This window comes from Mya arenaria, chromosome 10 (genome assembly GCF_026914265.1).
Source record: "Mya arenaria isolate MELC-2E11 chromosome 10, ASM2691426v1".
NCBI classification, from domain to species: domain Eukaryota; kingdom Metazoa; phylum Mollusca; class Bivalvia; order Myida; family Myidae; genus Mya; species Mya arenaria.
Window position 1 is genome coordinate 16,645,028 of NC_069131.1, and position 13,569 is coordinate 16,658,596.

Here is a 13,569-nt window from a genome sequence, read left to right on the forward strand (position 1 = left end):
TCTGGATTGTGGGGAAAAATGCAAAATTGTAATATTTCAGGAAAATGCTTAAGGGTTATAACTAATATGTACAATAATATCAATACGTGGTGTTTTTCTTCATCTATTGCAAACTACTCAAAATATTTTCCTTCCATTATAGGAGCCAGGCATGGTAAAAATCTTTCGCCTCTCTTTTTATATTATTTCTTAATGATAAACATGAATCTTGCAGTCGAAGCCAACCGCAAACGGAATTTCATTACGAGTTAATGATGGCAAAAACAATCCCGAGTTTCTGAAACTGTAATATGCAGCTGACGCAGTTATAATGGCAAAAACGGCACATGACCTGCAAGATATTCTCGATGCCCACTCTACTACTGTCTGACTACACTGATTGGTAACTTACGATCAATACAGCACAATCAAAATACTAATTTTTTAAAGACCGACAACCAAATATTTTTTCACTAAACAATCCACCCCTTGATATAGTGAAGGAATATACATATCCAGCTGAGCTGTATAGTAGAACAGGTTCGTTCTAAAAAAAACAACGAAAAACATGTTACATCGCAGGCAACTAGAGCAACATTCAGTCTCCTCAGACAATCGAATAGACTCCATTTATCTAACGATCTCCAAATAGACTTATTCAATACAACAGTTGAACCAATTTTACTTTACAGCTTAGAAATTTGGGGCTTCGGGAATCTTGATGTTAAAGAAACAGTTCAGCTGAACTTTTAAAAGTATATTCTCAAATTAAAAAGTTCAACTCCAAAGTAGTTGGTTTGTGGCGAAGGTATAGAAGGGAAAATTATTTCTTTCATGCGTTCCGATGAAATATGGAGTTTTATCCGTGAAATAACAACAGTGAAAATATCAAATTGTCAAACAATCTACAAGCCAATGAAAGGAAATGCCAAACAAATAACAAACTAGGAGATTAATTTCATTTTTATTCCAGTGTTACAGTAATATTTTTGATAACGAACGTAAGCAGTATATAAAGCCATACATGTATTTTAACATACCTCCAAACATAAATAAACTTGAACAGCAGGTAAACATAACTTATAAAAATGTGTTTTTTTTTAATATGTGTAAAATGGTTTCTGCTATTCTTAAACAGATTGTTTGAAAACATTACTATTTTTATTTATCAAAAAGACATTTTGCATATATATAAAGTTAAAAGTTATGACTCCCCCATTGTACTTAACCCATTTTTATAATTCGCAGAAAAATAGCAATGTTTGATTTCAATGATCCACGTGCAATATCGATCCTTACTTATGTCAAACGGGACTATCTGGTCCTTTAATATATTTGGTAATATGAATGAATGTTATGTCTTGGAATACTCAATTTGAGTCCCTGAATTGTATTGTTTTTATAAATTACTTCATTTTGTTCATGTGTTGTGAATGCATTTGAGTGTATGAATATGTTGACTTGACTTGCATATAACATTCTTGAATAGACCTTTTTAGCAAAAAAGAAGTATTATAGTGAATGTATCTTAAACATTTCCTATCACTGAACATGTATTATATTATAGAAAGACTTTTCCGTTAGAATGCAAACAGAATCTCAACAAATATTTGACGAAATATTCCTTCTACGAATTGTTCAACTCCTAACATACCAAACCCTGTTGCAAAGGATGTCAGTTTTACCCTTGCAAAGGATGTCAGTTTTACCCTTGCAAAGGATGTCAGTTTTACCCTTGCAAAGGATGTCAGTTTTACCCTTGCAAAGCAAAGGATGTCAGTTTTACCCTTGCAAAGGATGTCAGTTTTACCCTTGCAAAGTTTTGTATTTCAAAACCAGACTTTATGATCATTGATGTTTTTAGGGTTGGGGGTGGAGGAGGGGCTTTCCCCAACCATTATGTATTGTGGATGACCCTTAACTAAACGCATTATTGAAATAGAGGGTAAACTAAAGTCGAATTGTTCATAAAAAAAAAACTTTTTCAATATTGATGGAAAACGTATGGATGCCAAATCTATACAAACACAAATATTCTAGGAGCTCTATAAATAGTTGCAGACCTCTTAAAATAATTGGGGACATCTTCAAAAGAATTGAGACCTCTTCAAATAATGGGGACCTTTTCAAATAATGGCGGACCTCTTCATATAATGGGGGACCTCTTCATATAATGGGGGACCTCTTTAAATCAATTATATACCTCTTCAATTAATTTGATGTGGTCTCTAAATAAGTGTTTCTCCTTCTAATTGAATTAGTTTTCAAATCAATTGAGATATTTTATTAAATTAATGAGGGTAACAAATGATTGATAGATAACTGCAATTCTTTACTTACCCAAAATTGATTTAAAGATAGCTGACATCTTCAAATATTTGAGGTTATAAATATTGGGCCCTCCATACAACTGAGTTTATAATCTTATTTTTTTGGTATTTATACCAACACATTTGACAAGGCGGGAGACATGCAGAAATGTTCTTACACTTATACTGGTTTATAATACATACAGAAATGTACATTTCACACAAATAGTTTCAATAAATTAAGTTTGCGAGATAAAATTATTAACAACAGCACTGTCTTAGAACACATCTATTTTGGAATGTGACCAGACTGGACAAAATGGAAGAGTCTGAGCGCCTCTAGACGCGTCATTCCAAGCTCTGTCTGGTATTCCTCTGACTTCAGACTCGACACGATCATGCCGTCTATGGCGTTATCATGGAATGTTTGTACGTATTTATCGAGTTTAAGCTGTTTTAAGACGTCACAGAGTTTTCCAATATCCATAGATTGCACGTTCGCTGGTGTCGTCTGATTTGTTTGTGAGTCTGCCCTATTATCGTTGTTTGCACTATGTTTAGTGTTTTTAGGCATTGCCGGATTACGTTCTGCAGTATTTTTCTTAGCGTGTTTCGTATCCGGTACTGTATTTTTGCCTGTTCGTTGTTGCCCTTTTCGTTGACCCGCAGATGATGACGTCATAGGTATATTCTTTGTTGACGTCATATCTTCATTTCCGGTTTGTGACGTAGCAGCCATATATTCGTACACTTCACTGGTTCGTGCTTGTGTTGTTGGAGTAACTTCGGGATTTTCTTTTGTTTCTTGGTTTTGATTTTTGTTAGGCCTGAAAGTGTATTAAACAGCCATTCAATGGTTTTGTTTACTTTAATCACTTGTAAACATCACGTAGTGTTTTTGAGGTTTAATTGAAAACTGAAGGGCATGCACGAGAAACGGGAAGATTTAGAAGATAAAAAGACATAGTGATATAGGGCGATAATCAACCAGGAAGTACACGACACCCTATCAACTTCACAAGTGATATATAATCTTTTAAACGCTCTTCAAGTGACTGTCATATGAGCTTGATTCAGGAAGTTAGGTAAAATGTACTGTATGTATAAAGAAGCGTTGACGGGTCGTATTAAGTAATAGTTAGATGACATGAATTAAAACCTTAATGATTAAGAATGGGCGGATCGAACAAAGCGAACGGGCTATTCTTAATTATTAAGATTTTAAATATGGTCATCTTACTGACTAAGAGTACAACCTCATTAGCCCACACATTGCCAACGCAAAATCTGACGCAGGGATTGTGTATCGGATAAGTGGCCGTGGGCTGAACTTTAAACACCTGCGGAAGTTGAAGTTCTAGTATTTAATGATTGCCTATCTTTAATTTCATTGGTTGTAAATATAAGCTGTATTCTTAAGTCACTTTACAACCTGAAACAATCGTTGACACTTCTATAACAAAAGTGATCGTAGTGCAACGTAGCTTTCTAATAAGGTTCCATATGATCCAAAAAGAAATTAGTTGTGGAAGGTTTCAGGATACCAAACATTCCAGTAATATACCTTAATAAAACTTCAGTTATATAAGCAGAAAGGAGACGAAAATACCACCGTTTACAACTTACGTTCTAGATATTCCCCGCATGTCCTGATACGCCACACAGTACTCGGGCTGCTCCACTTCCGGTTCCGGGTCGACCTCGTACATGGACTCCTCTGATTCATCCTTCATGTGCAGATAGGTGGGAGGCGGCGCTCCTTCCGCTAGCGTCTGGTACTGTCCATCTGCAAAATACTTGCATTTATTACACGTGTATAAGATGCTCAAAATACAGATCACATCGGTATCGACAATATATTTTTAACCACTAAAACAAATATAAATTGCAGAAACAAGGTGTTGAACGGAATATGTTATATTTTATCAAAGAAATACTGTTTACTTTTTCTAATTATCATGAACTCTTCATGCAAATTGTGTTTCAAATGTTATGTTATTTTTCCACCCAAACAGCCTATACAGTCGAACCTCGTTGGGTCGAACTACTAGGAACCGGCAAAAATACTTCCAGACTCGAAAAATTCGAGCCAAGAGGGAATGCTTACAATCAGTATAAAGAAATTGGTCCTTTACAATCAGTTCGAGCCAACGATGAATTCGAGGCAACAGAATTCGAGCCAACGGGATTCGACTGCATTTGTATAAAGCAGAAACCTTTAGTCAACTTCAAACCTTTGGGAACTGCTGGAATTGATGGTTTTGGTCGTGTAGGTATTACTGGGGTCGAACCACTTCCTCCAGAAACATTCGATTCATTGGTAGGCTTAGTCGCTTGTTTAGAGGTGCCAGCAGTATAAACTGTCTTTTGGTAATCGTTTGGTTTTCCTCTTGGGCCGTCTTTTTTTTCTAATGTTTTATGTCTCTTCAAGTTCTTGGATGTTGGTGACGCTGGTTTCTCCGTCTTTGGTTTAATAATGAGTTCAGTCCCTAACTTTGGCGACCGCTCCGAAGTATCCTCAATTAAGCTCTCTTTGGGTTTGTCGCGTTTCAAAAGATTACGGAGCCCATGCGGTTTGTTTTTCGTTTTCCCGGCGTCTGTAACAGTGACGGCGTGCAGGGATGTATGTTTGTCGGTTGTCGGCGATATGGGGCTTTCTGGATGCGAGGGTGGCCGCGGCGGGAGCTCTGGTGGCATCTCCTCGTACAGTTCTTCTTCAGATTCTATTACATGAACGGTAGATGGATTATAGTTGGCATGTCATGATAATTGATATGTTAAATACTGTAAACTTATAAGAATATAGGTCATCTGTTATCATTTATGAGTGTTACTGTAATGCACCAGTCAATTGTAACCACGGCCCCCAGGTCCGGGGGTATACCGAGGATAGCCGGGAAAATGGATCGTGTTTTTATCTTTCAGGTGGCCCCGCAGTGCCGGGTGAATGCGGTGTTTTTTGTCTTACGCAAAATATAGCGGGAAATAGGCCTTACCTAGGGTCCCTGGGGTGCGGGGGCATTTGGCGGGGATTTTACCATCAGATCGTACCCACAGGGCGGGAATTTTACCCGGGGTTGGCTGGACCGAAAGTCAATAACCCCTCTTTTCCCCGGACCTTGGGGTGCCGTGGTAACAATTGACTGGTGCATAAATGGCTGCTTTGACATTACATGTATAATTCGATCAGTTTACCAGGCGCGTAGGAGCTGGGGCCGCAGCCGCGGCACCAAAAGGAATGGCTATGGGGTCGCAAATATTTGATACTGATTTTCATAAAAATCGTATTTTATATCTTGACTATTTTAACCGAAAAAGGTTAAGAAGAAAAAATGAGAATACAACCTGAACTCACTTGAAATCAAGACTTTCAATGCTTAAAATTGAAAAAAAAAAATCTCGAAAGTGAGGGACAACTTTCCCGAGCCCACCCCTTCTGCGGACCAAATGTCAATGTGCTTCCTACGCGCCTGTTTACAAACACGGATACTTATTGAATCCATATAAAAATGCACAGCCTACAACCTTGGTCATCCATATCCATGCCGGGTATGGCGGGCGGGTTAACGGTCGGGATCCCTCCGTCACCTGTCTTCCTGTTTATGTCTCTAGCGTAGTACTCCGCAAAATCTAAAATAGCCAATGAATATCACGTGCGATTGACTTTTGACTGATTTTGTGTGCAGTTTACTGCCTTCTAAAGGCTGTTTCCCCTTGCGAAAAAATGTCCATTTTTCCAAAAAAATAATCCCAATTTGATAAATGCAGATTACGAATTGCAGAATAAAAAAATCAATGAATTTCTTGAAAAATAAACAAAATCTTGAGACTTACTCTTTCATATCATAATATATGAATAAAATAAGTGTAACAGGTATATTTGCCATTATAGTAGCTATTTTGGCCTGATTTCGTTTTTACCTAAAGTCAACTTTTTTCCCAATTTGCAAGGCACAGGCGGTGAAAATAATTTTCCCCAAAAATCCTGATGATAAAAATACCTGACAATGAAATAACAACTAAAATCACAATGACATTTATGAAAATAACTGATATTAAGTGATCAATGCTATAAATAACCGATATTTACTATCACTACGCTTATGATAAAACTTATTCCAACTGAGCTTGAACATCATTAGGTGTTTATCCTTCAACACTTGGTACTACTATAAGAGCTAAGATCCAATGATCACATGCATGATTTTGAGACATTATTTATAGGAAAAACTACAGAAACAAGCTCAGTAGCCGAAAGTTTAAACAAGGCGGATTGCTGAAAACCGAAACATGAGTTTTACAGCATGAGTAAATTTACGGAGTGCTTGTTTGTTTAGTCCAGGAATGCGCCTTATTGTTTCCATTTGTGGTTTTGATTCCACCAAAAAGAGAAAGCTTAGTTGGAAAGGATATTAAATGGTGAAAATTTTAAACGGGAAGGTAAAAGTCCAAAAAAAATCACGTCTTAAAGTGTATTCCATATCAGGCATATAGGATGGAATTACACACAAAGATACCCAAACATATAAGCAAGGAGCGGATCCAGGAATTGACGTCAGAGCAGGTGTAACTGAAGGGCGCAACCTTTTAATACGCACCCTCCCTCAAAAGCGAAATTGATATGGTTTAAAATGTTGGCAGAAGGGTTAACCCCATAAAACAGTATCTTGTACACCATATATATGTTAGAGTTCAATTTTGGCTTATTACAGTAAATGGACGTGAGCAGCGAGCCCGCAAACCAAGAAAGCACACCTAGTTGGTGTTTGTACTTATTTAACCCTCTGACTCGCGAAAGCTCAACCGCATAGCCGCAACACAGCTTTATTTAAAGCATGCTTTGTAAGTAATGTACTTTTAAATTAGTTTAAATTAGTTTTTGATACAAAAAGTACCCACACCGTTATTTGTATGTGCTCTTGATTGTCAAAATTAACTAACGAAACACGTTTTCACACAACTCCGTGGCTGACAGCATCCAACACTGACCTAATGAGGGAGGCGAAATATCACGTGACTTCACAGGGGGCGGAGTCGAATTTTAAATAAGTGCAAACACCAAAAACCAGCACAAATTGCATTAACTGGAATACATACAACTGTTTGCAAATGGTCTTATAATTTCAATCCTTGAGTAATCGTGGTTTTTTAATGTCAAGAAGTTTTCAAATGAAGTGAAACATCTATTGCCTGTCTATTGACATCCAACATCCAATAAGCCGACTGCAGCCATCAAGGATGTAGCTTATACATGTACTTTGACGTATCACAAGGAATAAACCCTCCGCAAAGGGTCCATACTTATCCAGTTTACATCACTTTTATATCAACCGACCAATTGAATCGTATTCGTAAATTACGCTCGCTTTGACAAACGAATATCTTTGAAGTGCCAAAACTCATTAAAGTAAAAATACTCTCATTGGTGCAAAATGGCAGTGTGATCCAGCATTGTTTAACTGAATGGCGACAAATACATCTTCCTAACTTCACTTCCAATCGGTAGTTGCAACGTTTCACGCGGTTTATAATTGACCTATTAACAAGAGCTGTAAATCGACGTCAGTGCCATGTCCTGATATGCTTCTGTCAAAGATTTACCTTTTGGTAAGTCAAGGTCAGATTGTGGCAATGTGACCTTGTTCCAGTACAATCACAATAGTATTTACAAGCGTTACCATGGCAATTTCACAAGGTACAGGCGACCTGTGAGCTTTCAAAAATCCAATAAATCACTTTAAGGTAATCCATCCAACATTAATACAAAAACGTGAGTTTTCACCGAGAGTTTTTTTGTATAGACATTATTTTATTTAAGAAAAACAGATAATCATATTGATGCTAATCATAGTAAAGTTGTGTTTAATTAGCTACCTTAAATTTTATACATTATGTCATAACAGTACCGTCATTGCATTCTCATTCATCAGAGGTTCGGTACGTTACTCAGGTGAACGGTACGTAACTCTGGTAAACGAGAATGCGTAATTGTGGTGGTATTCAAAAATGTAATACATGTAAACATAATATTAATTAGGGTTGATCAATATGAATTGAACATTGAAATAATTTCGATGATGATGTCTAAAATGCACTGACACATCTTTGCATATTAATGATGGTTGATTTCATCACGTTGTGAATATGACAGTGTTGATCAAATAAGGAGGTGATAAGGTTGACATTTATGCAGAATAAATACTTACTAGCGGATCCAGACCCCCACCCACCCTCCACCGTCCTAAAATCGTTCAAGTTTACTTTTGATTGTAATAAAAGAGAAAAAAGAAATAAAATACTTCCAAAATGCACCATTTTGGACAAAAACAATGATAAACAATTCTTAGGGGAGTATCCAAACTCCCCTGCCAACACTTTCTACCAAATAAAGGTTCTGAGGGAGGGGCGCAAGTCAAAAGGTCATGCCCCTAAGTTTTGCCCCTCTAACGTCGAATTCTGGATCCGACCCTGACACGCTGCGATGAACAATATGACTAAAATAGGTACAGATCGAAAATAATGATTTCTTTGCTGAGTATAGATTTATAAGTAAGCTCGAGTCAAAGGTGTTTAATAATGTCTTTAATATATATCTATGACGTCCATTAAATAAACTCAAGTTATCAAATCAATAAGTAATGTACACTTAACTCAAGAACTGCTATAAAGACAATGTCCTGCTGTTCCGAAAAGAGTCTTAAAGACAAGTAAAATGTTGACACGGCAAAATGTTTGCCTGAAGAAAACGCAGACATACAAACACAGACGATACATCGGACACCACAAAACCACAAAGAATGGAAAATCGAACGAACTAATTATTCAGAAACATTCGAAAGAAGGAAAATGAAAGAATGGTAACAAAAAGACTGGAAACGAAAGATTCGGAGGGAGGGGGATAAAAAGAGCCGGAAAGTCAAATGGAAAGAAAGGAATGAAGACATACAGAAGGGGAAACAGACGATCGCCATGTCGCTTTGTAAGATTTAAGATTTTAAATTCAAGGAAATATGTACAAATTGAAGTAACTTGTACGCACTAGGCAAGTGAGCGAACCAAAGATCACTGTTTAAGAAAAAATACAGCTTACATTGTAGATCAAGTACGAACAAGATCATCCAAGCACATATACATAAGCTTGACTAAGCAGTGGCTGTTTGTATCAGCACGCGTACCGGGATTCCCCCTCCGCGTGTCGTACTCGTACTGGGCGGCCTGTGCGGCGAGGGCGGCCATGTAGCGCTGGAAGTCCTCCTGCGAGCGGTCCTTGAAGCCGGTGACTGGCGTCATCGAGAGGTTCTCCGTAAGAAACATCAGGTTCCCTTCCGGTCGCATCTCCGGGTCTGGGGTGGGAATGTGAAATAAAGATTTACAATGATTGGGACAGGATAATTATTGTGGCATTTGACTGCCAGAACGTTAAGAGCAAATCTAAGTAGTGTCAACTTGTTCTGTCTGTGTTCATGCTTCAAGTTTTTCGTATGCGTAGTATACATTAGCGGCAATGAATCGCACTGGTTGAAATATTAATTTATTTAATAAATATTGTTGCATTTCATGGCTTATCACCTATAAGCACTTAAGTACCTTCCACTTCCTGTTACTTTGAATGTAAAAAGGAATGTCACATTTGGTTTGAACAAATGAAACTATTTCCTTTAAACTTTTTTTCTATTCTTTAATAGTTTTATAGATATAAATATATTGAAATACTTCACTACGAATATACCATAACATAATGTTGTTTGATCAGATGGCGTTTTCTAGTTTATATTAACATATACATGCACTAAATAGTTACTTTAAATGACCGTCATTAACAATTGGAGGAAAACACCAAAAAGAGACTAAATTCAAGGAAAATAAAAACAATGGTTTATGCTGTTGACAAAAAACAACAACGAAGGAATGATTCGTTTGAGCATGTATTGATTAGGTTTGACTTTAGTTAGGAAGTATATGAATCCATTTATTTTAATGTTGTTCCATTTTATAATTTGACACTGCAATATCTTTTTCTAAAGTATGTCTCATTCTCTTATATTTCATATGGTTGATAAAATTTGGTATTGTTTTCCAGCACTTTGAACCAAAAATATAAACTTTCATCAATAACAAAAGATTAAGTTATCGATATGTGGGTTTCGTGACTGCCTATTTCGAAGCTGCTATTTGATCAGTTTAAGCGTACATTAGAAAACAGCCTACATTTGCAGTCAATGCAATTGCAGATAGGCAATCATTAAGTAATAGGAATTTCAACTTTCGCGGGTGTTTAAAGGTCCGCCCACTGCCACTCATTCGAAACACAAACCCTGCGTTGACAATGTGTCAGCCAATGAGGTTGTATTCGAAGTCAGTAAGATGACCTGAATTAAAATTTGAATGATTAAGATGAGCGAACATTCTTAATAATTAAGATTTTAATTCATGTCATCTAACTTTTACTTAACACCATTGATTATTCATCTAACCTTACCTATGGCGGTCCCATCCACACTGTTTAGCATGAGGTAATACTCTATATACTGTTCAGTAATGAGCAGGTTCCCAAACTGGCCGGCATTGTAGTGACTGGTTCCCATTTTGAGCAGATGATTCTCGTCACATGACATGCGCACGAGCACCGGAAGTTGGTTGTTCTCCAGAATATAGGACAGAGTGCGCATCTGTTCAGCTAGAAACAAATAACCTAATGTCAAACTACATATATTTTAATTCAAGTTTTGTTTGAGAATTTATTTTACCAATAAGAAAATATTTATAACTCTGGTTATATATATTACTAGCCAAAACAAAGGTATAATAAATATTGTTTGCCACTTAACTACTTAAAACAGTTGTTATTCATATAACTGATTTCATTCAGATTATATATAGACTACTATCTTATTGTTTCGGCCTAAACAATATACTTACATCAATGCAAATATTTGCATAAAACTCCACTAAATAAATAAAACATCTGATACGGGGGGCCGTTTCAATAGTTTACGTTTTAGCCGTAAATTAAAGTAATCTTTAAAGTACCGTAGTTTCTACATATTTGAGTAAATTGAACATTATTAAAGGAACTCGCTCATGTTTTGGCACCATTTTCCCCCATGTAATGCATATGAAAACACTTATGCGCCAGTCAATTGTAACCACGGCCCACCCAGGTCCGGGGAATAGCGAGGACTTTGACTTTCGGTCCAGCCAACCCCGGGTAAAATCTCCGCCCTGCGGGGACGAACTGCTGGTAAAATCCCCGCCAATTCCCCCGCACCCAATGAACGCTAGGTAAGGCCCATTCCCCGCTATATTTTAAGCGAAGACAAAATTACGGTATTTACCCGGCACTGCGGGGCCACCTGAAAGGTTAAACACGGCCCATTTCCCCGGCTATCCTCGGTATACGCCCGGACCTGGGAGGGCCGTGGCTACAATTGACTGGTGCATTATATTAATCTACTTACTCTTTGATATCGAAATAACAGAATAAAATACATTTAAAGTATAAACAAAATTCTTTTAGTGGGGTGCAAACGCATGCTGGTACGGTCAAAAAATAATAATAAATGACAACAAAACCTCTTGCCCACAAGCACTCATTCACAACTATAAGGAGTAGTTATGCATCAGTCAATTGTAACCACGCCCCCCATCCCAAGGTCCGGGGGTATAACGGGGATGGCCGGGGAAATGGGCCGTGTATTTAACTTCAAGGTGGCCCCGTAGTCCCGGTGAACGCGGTGGTTTTTTATTTGCGCAAAAAATACGGGGAATGGACCTTACCTAGGGTTCCTGGGGTGCGAGGGCATTTGGCAGGGATTTTACCAGTAGTTTGTCCCCACAGGACGGAGATTTTACCTGGGCTTGGCTGGACCAAAAGTCAAAATTCCGGCTATTGCCAGGACCTGGGGAGGCCGTGGTTACAATAACTTTTTACCCTATTGTTGAAACGATCCTTACGCTATTCCAAATCGTTGATTTCAAAGACAACATTTTGCACACTAGCATTTGTTGAAGTGTTCTAGCCGTCGGTATCTTAGTTATAACAATCCTAATGATTTGCCACGCTTTATTTCGTCATACAAAAAAGTGCATTTCACAAAAACATGAACGAGTCCCTTTAAAGAAATCCATGGCTGACCATTTGTGACGTTCATAGAGATTTAAGCTTATTGAAGTGACGACCGATATCCTTTATGCACCAGTCAATTGTAACCACGGCTTCTCCTTGTCCGGAGAATAGCGGGGACTTTGACTTTAAGTCCAGCCAAGCCCGGGTAAAATCCCTGGCCTGCGGGGACGAACTGCTGGTAAAATCCCCGCCAAATGCCCCCGCACCCCAGGGACCCTAGATAAGGCCCGTTCCCCGGGGCCACATGGAAGGTAAAAACACGGCACATTTTCTCGGCTATCCCCGGTATACCCCGGACTTGGGGGCGTGGTTACAATTGACTGGTGCATTATTGAAACGACCACCATGGACGTAAGTACATAAATAATAATTGTATGCCTAGGTAGCCTTCTTCCCCGGCATTTTTTTCTACAATTACCGTATACATATGCAACTGAAAGCACAGTTACTTGGTATTTGGGCAGCATTTTTGGCCAGTCGAGCTATCTGATTCGAGCAATTTGGTCCCAAGGGTGATCTCTTGGACTGAGAATCATAAAAAATGTGTCACAGTACTTTATGATACACATAATAAACAAATAATCCACGTTTGGTCGTTTATTTTTATTACATATTAAATATTTTAAAATTTGATACATTCGTGAATGATAAAGATTGTATAAATTTTAAGATATTTAATATGTGAAAATAAACAACCAAACGTGGAATATTTGTTTATTATGTGTAGTATAGAATACTTAAACATATTTTTTTATTATTCTCAGTCCAAGAGATCACCCCTGAGGACCAAATTGCTCGAATCAGGTAGCTCAACTGGCCAAAAATGCTGTCCAAATACCAACTTGAAGTAACTGTGACTGAAAGAGCTTGTATTCTAGTCACGTTTTGTGAAGGCCTGAGTCTAAAACGTTTGCGGACACGCCTGAGAAACGCTACGGACTCACTTGTGTTGTGGCCTCGTATGACGCAGAACTTGACTGCGGTGTCCACCGGAATTGTTATAAACCTTTCGGAAGGGGAGTTGGAATCAGTGGCGACCACCCGCTGCTGCTCCGTGTATCCGTGGATTCGCACCACCTGCGGCAGAGGGAGAGGAAGTTTTTTTTATAATTGTTCAGAAAACGTAAACACACTAGAATATGCTTTGGTTTATCT

General features: G+C 38.0%; 1 protein-coding gene across 2 annotated transcripts in view; it reads right to left on the bottom strand.

Moving 5' to 3' along the window:
* Positions 1-931: 931 nt before the first annotated feature.
* LOC128205882 (probable serine/threonine-protein kinase samkC) overlaps positions 932-13,569 on the bottom strand; it is a 17,688-nt gene continuing 5,050 nt past the window's right edge. For both annotated transcript variants that reach the window (XM_052907918.1, XM_052907919.1), the window contains 7 exons: positions 13,359-13,491; positions 10,768-10,965; positions 9,464-9,631; positions 5,814-5,918; positions 4,523-5,011; positions 3,915-4,074; positions 932-3,115 (listed from right to left, as the gene is read on the bottom strand). In XM_052907918.1, coding sequence (XP_052763878.1) covers positions 2,578-3,115; positions 3,915-4,074; positions 4,523-5,011; positions 5,814-5,918; positions 9,464-9,631; positions 10,768-10,965; positions 13,359-13,491 — 1,791 coding nt within the window. In that variant the 3' untranslated portion in view covers positions 932-2,577. The remainder of the gene's footprint in view (positions 3,116-3,914; positions 4,075-4,522; positions 5,012-5,813; positions 5,919-9,463; positions 9,632-10,767; positions 10,966-13,358; positions 13,492-13,569) is intronic.